Here is an 11,178-nt window from a genome sequence, read left to right on the forward strand (position 1 = left end):
TAAACAGTAATAAATAATTACTGCCAGCCTTTATTTTTACAACCCTCTCATAGTAGATAGTTATTACAGATACTTGACAAGAAGGTAAGATGGATTTTGTTTTAAGGGGCTTCGTAAAATCATGTCAAGAGATTAATTAAATTCAATGTACATTTCTGATTATTTCAACTGATTCCGTGAAGAAATCGGCGTTGTGACAAATTCACGCAGTGCTATAATTTACGCAAATACACAAAGGGTGCATCTTGTGATCTGCTTGAAGATGTTACTGGAAGCAATTCATGTTTTTTATTTTTTTCTCCAAAATGTATATAATATGAAAGCAATAAATATTACCAGTAAATAAACTTTACTTTTTAGATTGTTTTTACTATTTTCTCAATAAAAAAAAAACCTTATACAATCTAATGTACATTATGAAAAGTTGTACAGCTTTTTTATGTTTAAAATAAGGACTCAATTTATTTTTAATATGTAGATATAAATATATATATTTTGTCAAAATATATGATCATATTGTCAAAGAAACAAAAAAAAAAGTGAGACAAACATACACCTCAACATAAAAGTTATAAATAAGGGTCCAAGTGAACATTTTTGGGAGTAAAGACCTTCTGATTCGTTTTAGCGTCCACATTGCTTTTTTTCAAGTCGCCAGTCCGAGTTCTACTTAGTCTGTGTGTTAGCGGCAGCCGCAGCCCTCCACTACCATTTCCTGGTAGTTTTTTAGGACCACCTTGTCATGTTCGTCTAGGTAGAGCATGGAGATGGCGCTGAGCTCTGTTGGCACGCAGCAGGCCTTGGGAATGTTGTTGTTCACAGAGTTCACCAGTGTCTGAACAATGGCATGGTTGGTTGAGTTCAGATGATCCGCCAGAGGAAAGGGGCATTCCCCGTGGCAGTAAAAGGCCTCGTAACCAGGGGGTGCCACTATCCAGTCATTCCAGCCTACATCGCTGAAGTCCACATACAGTGCGTGGCGCCGGCAGTTGCGGTTGCGTTTGCGGCCTCGCTGCTTGGGGCTGCGCTTGGTCCGGCGGGTCAGCGGATGACCCTTCCCATCATGGCCAAAGGTAACCAGGAGGGGGCGTAGCTGTTCCCAGTCCTCGCCAGGCTCCTGGTGTAGCGAACGGCTGATGCGGACGTGTCGGCCCTGGTTGCGTGGTGTCTGGTTGAGGTGCAGAACCTCCACAGCCAGCCCATAATTTGGGAGGCCCTCACGAGTCCAGCGCAGCACGGCAGGGCTGACATCAAAGCTTTCCCAGCGTGACGCGTTGTGGCGCACAAGTCGCGTATCCAAGAGCTGCGTGATTAGCTGCCCTTGCCGCGGGGGCTTCAGCACCTCGTACACGTTTATCCGATGAAGCCCCTGGTCGTCTGAGAGGGTGTCAGCGATGGCCTCATCAATCTGATGGCGGTAGAGCCTCAGTTCGGCGGAAGAGAGCAGCTCGTCCTCTGGAATGCTGGTGAGGTTGAACAGGAAGCGAAGGGGCATGGTTTCTCCATCATCAGGCTCATGCGCCCTCTCCATGTGCTCTGAGGAGAAATGTGAGATGTTTGATTAGCTGCATAATTCCTCAACATTCCAAACTTGTAATATCAATTAATGCAATGCCTACTCACAATATAACTTCAGATGTACATCTTAGAAATTCATAAATAATCAGAAACTGTATCTCTTGCACTGAAACAGTACCAGCAGATAAAACTATGAACCACTCACGTCACACTTCCCCACTCTAACGTGTCTTAATTGATACAAAATAACATGCATGCACACTTCTCAAGGCCTCTGGAGTATTCAAGAATATAAATATACATGGTCCATGCTTCCTTATCTATCTATAAGGATTATCCAGCCCTTCTCTCAATGCCTTTCTCTGAGCACTTTGCTGAAACATGCATTACAAGGAGGGTGGTGATTAACGTACCACAGCTACAGTATAAACACAGTGGAGGCTCCCTGTTCCACGCTCAGTCTGCAGATTTCTGGCAAGATCACCATTGTTGGGGAAAGGAATGTTGTGTCTACTATTTTCCTGCTCAATCCACCCCTGTTATTTCACACCCAAGCCCTAATCTTACCCAGGTGGTTCTCATTATTAAAACCTGCTGTGTTTCTGATTAGCTCCGCAGTTTGTTCACTTAAGACGTTTATCATTTTCATCATGAATAATCATTAAGGAGTCAGACAGTACAGTAGAATCTCATTTATCTGAAGCCCGTGGGAAAGGAGGTCTTGCAAGGGGAATGCAGTGTATTCAAATCCTTAAGCAAAGCTTATATAAAACACACAAACCTTGTGATGTCTGCTTTGTAGTTTAATCCACAAAGTCATTGGGAAATTAATGAAAAACAGGGAGATGTCACCTGTTACACCCGGACAATAAAAAACACATCTTTCTTGCTGAATTCAAGATGAATGGATACACGGTTTACCTAGCCTATAAACATGTCTCTATCATCTCACTGTCCATCTGCTGCAGATTGTAATACCTCACAGTGTTTTGGACAGATCAGTCAGCTGAATCACACTATTGCACAATGGTGCTTCCATGAAAGCGAGCACTCCCACTCAAAAAGGCCTCAAAACGTATTATTAACATAGTTTAGGAGAAGGAGGGTAGATGCCTGTAGAGAGCAGTAGACAACCCCCCACCCCCCTCTCACACACACACACATATGCATGCACACACACACATTGCATCACAGGCAAAAGTTCCTCCTCCAGTGGCGGTGCTCTTTCTTCCTGACTACCCTCGGTACACTGTGCCGCGTAAGCCCTGCTGCCATGTGCTACCACTAGCAGTGTGCCCGACGAGGCCCATTGAGGCCGATTCATCCGTCCTTCCTCACTCCTCCCCCTGAGGGCGCACATATTCTGTAGCCCTAAAGCTCCCCGGTTTTCTCAGTTCACCCCGCTACAAGATCGCCTCCTTGCTTTCGAAGTTTGGCACGTCCGTCTCTCTGCCAAAGATTGTTTTCAAGCTTTTATCCAACAATGTTTCAGTCTAACTTTCCGACCTCAGTTTACGTTTAACAGATCAGTCACCCTGGAGTTTCTCCGATCCTAATTGAAACCTCTGCATTTGTCGCTAAAACTAAGCAGACCCAAGTCACAATAAACAGAAACCCTTCTAACGTTCCAGTCTTTCTATCACACCAGCTTCTGAGACTGTTTTTCCATCTCTTCAGAGAGCTGCAGCGTCTGCTCTCGGCACCCACATTGTTGGCAGTAGGGGCTTTATTTAGAAGCCTGCAGAGTAGCATTAAAGATAATTGCACGTTGAGGAAGGTCCTTCTAAAAGAGCCCTCCATATAAACTGGAGACATGAGAGAGGAGCACACTCCAATTCCAGGCCAAGACTGGGCTTTTTTAAGCCGTGTTCTGCTGGGTGGGGTGAGAAGTGTAAGTCAGTAATATGAAGGTATGCTTTTCCTTCAACTGCTAACCAAACATGCAGAGTTTTGTCAAATGAGGCTCTTGAGAGCTTGTCTGGCAGATTTTTTTTGCCCCTCTGTAGACAGTGTTTGGTGACCACATCCTTAGATTCCTTGGTTATGGTGAAATGGGTGGAACTGCCTTACAATCATGTTTCAAGGGATGTAGGAAATGTTTTTTTTTACCCTGAGTCCTAAGCAGTCCTCGCCCATGCTAATGAAATACATTACTACCAAAATTATTGGAATGCCTGGCAACAATCACCATGAGTATGTTGTAATGTTTCAGTGCTGACATGATCCATTTATCATCTCTCTCCCTACTGATGACGCCTTTATTTTCTGCTTTTTTACTTTCGCCCTACAACATGAGACCAAAATCCATCCTCCGTTGTTTCTCTTACCTTCATGATGGAAGCCCCTCACAGTGTTCGCCCGGCTGGCTGACCTCTCCGGGTACTCAAAAGGGATGTCATGCCCTCCGGCCTCCTCAGCCTCGCCCGACTGTAGCCGGTAGAGGTCCAGCAGGTAGCGAGGCACAGTGGCTGAGCGGCTGGGCCGCGGCCGCCTCTTGAGGCCGAACATGTGCAGCAGCGTGGCCTCGAAGTCCCGCAGCAGTTCATGGCTCTGAGCGGCCGAACGACCCTGCAGGCCCGGTACTTTCTTTTTCCCTTCTTCAGGTATCAGACTAGCATGGTTGCTCTCTCCCAGCAGGACTTGGCATATTAAAATGACCATCAGCATTCGATTACCAGGAATCATGATGTCTCTGAGGGGAGCAGAAGATGGCACAGCGAGATAAAAGATTAGGAAAGGACAAAAAAAAAAGAGAAAGAGGCCTTCATTTTAACCAACATAAAAGATTTGTCTTTACCTTTTCTACTTGTTTTTACCCTCTTCTGTAAATGTTCCAGCTGAGGGCAGACTCTAATTGGTTATATAGTCAAGTCTGCCTTGTTTACAGTAAAGCAGTCCCCAATCAGATAGACCACTTGCAGTTTATCTTTGGCGACATCCTCCAAAGGTAAACAGCTGGCTCAAGAAACCAACTTTTTTGAATGGAATCTGAGGGCCATTCCTCTTCACTCCCTCCCTCCCCCCTTCGTCTTCTCCCTCCTCCACTATGATTAGACAAATAAAAGAGGCAGCCCTGGGGTCAGAGCAAATTCTTAACTCGATAAGGAGCCATGGTCTCCTCTAACAAGCCACGGGGCAAACCAAAAGACTATGTGCCACACATTTAACTGAATAATCTCTTCCTCATACAAGTGCCTTGCCCAACACCCCTTTGGGACTTTCAGTTTAAGTCTGGTGAATGCCACATAACTCTAAGTGATTCAGTGGGCAGAGAGGAAAGGGAAAAATACGAGATTCGGCAATGTGTCACATGCCACAAATTGAAATGGCATGGTCCACTTACTTACCGACAGAAAATAAAGCATGGGAAAACAGTCCATGTTTGTTGGGAGCAGTCAATGGACACGTTCTTCCAGGAAATGTTAGGTGGTGTTGGGCGGCTGCAGGAGAACGTTGGAGTGACCCTGTTCCTGAAAGATACACATGAAAACACAGGGAAATTATAAACTGAATGCAGTTACAAACACTTGAGGCTGTTACATGTTATTTACTTCAAGACAGGGGAAGGTGTGTATATCCGTGTGTGTGTGTGTGTGTGTATGTGGGTAAAAGAGAGACCCAGTGTCTCTTTAAGGCTTATCATTTTGGCTCATGGGCTAAGCTAGCTATTTACTGTAACTGGAATGTAAGGAGGTATGTGCCACAACACAGACAGCAGATCCGTAGTGCCTTACCCTCAAAGTATGACACAAAAAATACACATAATTACATTATAACATCTATTCCAGAAATTGATAAGAACCCTGTTTCACAATCAGGCACTTTGTAGTGTTGTCAGGTTATTCTCCAATACCAAAAAAATCATTAGATACTGGCCAGCAAGTCTCCGAAAACTCTCCTCCCATGGTCACACACAGACCAAAGAGCTGATAACACCACTTTGATCAGGAGTGGTAAAATCTATATCCAAAGCAAGAGGGGCTGTTTGCTTACAGAAACTGTCCAAGTGAACTCAGTCAACCTTTATCCCTGCTCACACAGGAACTAAATACATCCCTCTCAAAAGGGGCTCATCTCTTAGTAACGCTTCCCCACTTGAGGGATCTCACAGGTTGTAGTGACGCTGATGACAGGCCTTCTGCTCTTTGACATCACTGTCATCGGTAGAAGAATCACACTGTTGCGTGTATAGTTTTTGGATTTGCATGGATTGATATAAGCACCGACATTTTCTTTGTTTATGTTCCAGAATTTGAATTAACATGGTTTTTGGAGCAGCACCCTAAAAAAAAAAAAGGTTCTTCTCAGTCTTCTGGTGGGCTTTAACAACCACAGCAATAATGACTCTAACGGCTCTAATGATTCAGTTCTTTTACACGTCATTTGAAATGTGCTAAATGTTGTTGAATCACACTAATAAAACTACTGACCACAACAACAGCACCACAGAGCAGAGCATTTCTACATGGTGCTCCAGAGCGAAGTAAGTCTTTGGTCATCATTTGGAGCCTGTTCCACTGGAGAGCACCCAAGCATTACTACACAGTGAGGATGCACATTAACAGGAACATTGTGTGTGTGTGTGTGTGTGTGCAACATACAGTGTGTAAGCATGTCTGGGTTTGTATCTGTGCGATTATCTCGGCCCCTGCATGGCTCACTGTACACGCAATCAAGGATCTTTTTCCTAACAGCATTAGACTTTGACCTCCGACTGACCCCCCCTTTCTCGGTCATGACACTGGATCCAGTGTGTGAGAGGCAAGGGTGATGTGCGGTGCACGTGTGCACGGGCTAAACGTGTGTGTGTGTGCGAGCGTGCACGTCTGTAAGCGCGCATAAGTGTGTGCCACCGTTTGCATGTTCGTGAGAACTGTGGCAAAGGGAGAGGAGGGTTCAGAACATGATCAGCTCTATTACCCATGGGGTGGGGGATAACGTGTGTGTATGTGTGTGTGTGTGTGTGTGTGTGAGCGAGTGAGTTCTGTGTGTGTGTGTGCACATCTCTTACAACAAACGTTCATTGTACAGCGAGGGCCTCTCCCATGATTACAGGGATTCATAGCACTCAAAAACACTGACCATACAGAACATCTTGTAACTGTAACCAGCCACTGACAAAGCTGCAGGCTAAAACAGACAGACACTCAAAGTGGTGCGATGATGATGAAAGAAGATGCAAGGCAGACAGGGAGACTTTCGACTCCGGAAAAAGTAATCTTGTTCATTCTGCTGGCCTGTTTTCACCCGTGGTGATATATAAAAAAGAAAAAAGAAAGACAAACATTTCCAGTTATAATACATTCATCAGCTTTCTGGATTCACATTTATTCCACTTGATCAAGCAGTGACAGAAAACAGAATTCCCAGATTTTAAAGTACTTTAAGAAGCTTCACAGTCGGAATACTATTGAACTGAGCGACAGGCAGAGACACATTTTGCAACAACAAATGCAAGACCAGGGTGCAATTAGGCCGGAGCAGTCAACTGCCCTTGGCTTTGCTCGATCCCCCTTGGCCTCTCTCTCTTTTTCTCTCTCTCTCTCTCTCTCTCTCTCTCTCTGACCAGAGATAATGTGATCAGACTATGCACATGGCTCTTCAGATGTGTTTCCTGAGGAATTTGACAGCAATGGTGGGAGGGAAGACAGGCGGGAGGGAGAGAGGGGAGGAGGGCAACAGGTTACCACAGGATCAGCCAAATCTCCGGGCTTGATTTTATCATTTCTCGATGCAAGTAATCAGTTTACCAGCACAACAACTTGTTAAATGTCCTCTGGTTAAGTGCCAGGAAGCTTCATCATTTAATGATACAGGGTATTAATGATTTAAATTCCAATGGTTGCAAAGGAAAAACATGACAAAGGTCAAACAATATCCTTAAAAAAAACAACATGTAATGCTTTGTTTACCTTCCTGATAATAATTGGATGAAGCTTAAATGATTTAAAACTGTGGCTTCACGTTGAGCCAGCAAAATGCAATGTCCTCATTGGTGTTGACAGAAATAAAACAGAGACCTGCGATGTCTCCTGTTGTTGAATAGTGCAGGTTTGGGATTTTATTTGCTCCCAGTGAGAAGTTCAACAGTGAGAACATTCACAGTCAATGAGATCACTGAAACCAGGTTAATGGTTTTGTTAGCTGTACTATATTCTGGGCAAGAACTTCATAGATATGATGAGCAGCATGAAGTTCTTTCTTTTTTTTTCTTGCTCTGATTTCAGACAATGAGCAGTTAAATATTACAAATGTAACGCCAAAAATATCAGGTTGCACCATCTTAACGACCAAAGTGAGTGAGACCTCTCTTTGATAGACTCAACTGTGTCTTAACAAAAATAAAAGTAGGTAAATTTCGCACTCTAAAGTTTCCCTGCATGATAGCAGAGAAACTTGAGTTGAAAAGTAAAAGAGTGTGCCAAGGACGCCATGCGCCAGCAGGCCGCAAGACGTTTTCTCCGCTGCAGCTTTACTGTATTAAATGACACAATTCCACTTTATAATCATTTTGTTACAAAACAGGTGTTGTGACAAAACACGTGAAAACACGTGAGTCCCTCCGTTACGTATGTCGTCCAACAGGTCACATCTGTTATCGCACTGTAATGTTTTGGGTTTTTTATTTTTTTACACACTTTGTCATAACTTGACAGAAATGTGCCGTTTTACATCTGGCTCAATTACTCCACGAATTACGCACAAAACTTTATGTAACACTGGAATCAAAAATGAGCTCAAGAAGTAAACACTGTTTTGTTTTATTTATTTATTTCTTTTTCACCCTAATTCTGTCGTAAATCCTGAGCTGTGTCATCTCCATCGTTCGCATTACGCATACCGGGATGACGCGGAGCAGATACAGGTGTTTAATCGCGGCACAAAAAAAAAATCTGTGCCAGACTTCGGGGAAAAGTTACAAATGGCCATAAAGTAAATATTTTAATTGTGTTGGAGAAAGAGACACGTTGAGAAACTGGACGCTCTGTTTAGAAATGACCTCACTGTGTTAGTTTGTCACTACTCAAGTCTCCGGCACAAAAGGATTTAACCTGCTACGAGCTCCACCAGGATTACTGCGCTATTACCCAAATACTCTTTTATGCCAATTTATCTCCGTTTCCGTGTAACTGAGGTAGACTTGTAAGACTTAAGAGATTTCTATGGGCGCAGATCTTTGTATATTTCTACCGGGAATGATCTCCAAACTCTCAGTGAAGTCGGTTAAACGGGCACAAACACCAAACAACCAAGTCACAAACTGTCAAAAAATAAAAAATACTGTCTGTTATAATTCAACAGGTCCAGTTTCTAGAAGTTCCCGAATCTCTGTGATGTGTGATTGTGTCAATAGATGAGCGCTTACCATCAGTAGAGGTACAGGTATCCTCGAATGAAGTGAATATGTAAGGGAAGGTGTAAAGGCAGTCCAGGCGTAAAGCCGAAAAACGCCAAAATGAGCCTTAAAGGAGAAGTCGGGTGCCTTTTTGGCTCATTAATCCTTTTAGCGACACCTCTAAGCGGACAAGAGGAGACCGGGGGTCGGAGTGAAGGTCGGCGCTCGGGCTCTGCAGCAGGGTTTCCTATCCGTCTCCAAGTACAGCTCGTGAGGGCGGGCGGTGCGCAGGATGACCAGACTTTCCAAATGATCCAGCATCTATGGCCCCTTGCAGTTTTTATGTGTCCGCCCAATTTACCCTCCCTGCCTCTTCCCTCCCTCCCTCCCTCCCTCTCCCACCCGACCCCCACCTCCCTCATCTGTCTCAAACACCTTGAATAACCCCCCTTTCTCTCTCCTCCTCCACTTTAAATAAAGACAGCTTTTTTCATTATGTGAAACTTTGTAATTTGACTGTGAATAACAGCCGACTGGTCACATGCGCAATACTCCGAATTTGCATTTAAATGCGGAGATCCAGACATGTAAACCAACTTGTTGCGAGATAAGGTCGTGGTGCTCTAAATAAAAAAAGACCCATGTACCTGCAGATGTAAACAAATGTGTCTAAAGGGAATTTGAGTGGCGTTTATTGGTCACATGGGTAATCCAAACTCAATAATTATCCGGACTTTTAGATTTACGGAGTAATCAAGCAAATCAGACAATCATAAACATATAAATAAGAAAAAACTAACAAGAAACAAGACGGATTTTCATCAGTAATGTTCCCTGTGCGGCTCTGCTTTACATTCTTGATCTGCTGCTAATTTATTGCACTCACTGCGAATCCCCTCAGTCATTAGTCTCTGCTCCAGCAGTAACCTAGAAAGTCTAAATGTTGAGGGGGTAATGTGACAAATTGTTGTTAAAAATATTTTTCTTTTGTCTTTTAACAGATTTTGACGTCCATTCAGACATTTGTCCTCTATAGAGGCAATTAAGAGTGTTAATGAGGCCCTTGATAGTTTGTCACTCACTGTCACTGAAATAGAAACTGGAGGGCTCTCTGCCCTTTACAGCTCAACAGCTTCTCTGTTTATTAACTATTAACTAATTATTGTCATACATAGGGGATCCTGAACCAAATACCGTAGATGCACATTAGATGAGGTAAGATGTTGAGATGCTGAGTCCCATTTGAGAATATTTTTGTTGTTGAGTTGAGTCAAATTACACAGGTTCTGATGCTCATTAGGGTGTAACATAAAATTTAGGAACCCCCCCAAAAAATCCCACAGGAAACCAGCGTGATGACTCTCATTGTACTAATGCTGTAAAACAAAAGCTCTCCAAAAGGTAAGATAAAAAGACACATATAAAATCCTTTCTATAGCAATCAATGCAAATATAATAAGAACTTCATGATCTCACTTTACATGAATGCAATTAACCTGTTTACATGGCCTGAATAAATAATGATGCATTTCTGGTGAATTCATCATATTGTTGTTTTATTACCATCATTAGACATTTAGCCAAAGCAGAATGTACACATTTTTTTTGAAAAAGTAGGAGACCCAGTGATCTGATCTGTGGTACACCATGATGTACTTGAATGGGCTCTAAAAGACGTCATTACAGCGGAACAACTTCATCTGTAGAATCCTGTGATCGACCATGTCAAAAGCTGCACTAAAATCTAAGAATAGCACATAACAGATTTATTGTGGTATGCAGCTGTGATAGAGTCATATTTTTAAGGAATGCAGGCAAGTCAAAAATTAAATAATTCTCTTTTACGTAACCCCACAGATGTTTACCCACTGCACTTCCAGTTCCACCGGTTTCCTTGAATTTAAGTGGAATATTGGGCAAACTTTGTCAAGCCTCCAGGTTTCTTGGAAATTTCCGTACTCATAATGAGAAATACTGCTTGAAGTGGAGGAGCTGTCTGATAAGCTGCATATCTCAGTAGTGTCGTTTGTCATAGCCCCGAGGATTAGCCCTCAGGTAATGATTGAGTTTGGTTCAAATGTTTTCACTGATTTTATACCCAGTGAGAGTGAAACAAGAAAGTAAAAGATATCGTCAGCCAGAGTTCAATTTCCATTGTTAAACTGAATTTCCACCATTCATTGCCAAAATAGTCCAAAAGAAGTATTATAGGTCTGGAGATGAGACATGAATACAAATAATCTGACACTGTTTGTCAGTCTACCTTTACTTTGCTTATCCTACACTGCCCTGACCCCTTTAAATAAGATAATTTATTTTGTTAA

At 43.0% G+C, this 11,178-nt stretch overlaps 1 protein-coding gene across 1 annotated transcript; it reads right to left on the reverse strand.

The window, feature by feature from the left end:
• Positions 1-243: 243 nt before the first annotated feature.
• bmp4 (bone morphogenetic protein 4) lies at positions 244-9,177 on the reverse strand. The gene is made up of 4 exons (XM_010735218.3): positions 8,885-9,177; positions 4,866-4,988; positions 3,846-4,210; positions 244-1,536 (listed from the first exon to the last, which is right to left on the reverse strand). The coding sequence occupies exons 3-4, from the start codon at positions 4,201-4,203 to the stop codon at positions 683-685; spliced, it is 1,212 nt and encodes a 403-aa protein (XP_010733520.1). The 5' UTR covers positions 4,204-4,210; positions 4,866-4,988; positions 8,885-9,177; the 3' UTR covers positions 244-682.
• Positions 9,178-11,178: the final 2,001 nt, after the last annotated feature.

This window comes from Larimichthys crocea, chromosome XXIV (genome assembly GCF_000972845.2).
Source record: "Larimichthys crocea isolate SSNF chromosome XXIV, L_crocea_2.0, whole genome shotgun sequence".
NCBI lineage: Eukaryota > Metazoa > Chordata > Actinopteri > Sciaenidae > Larimichthys > Larimichthys crocea.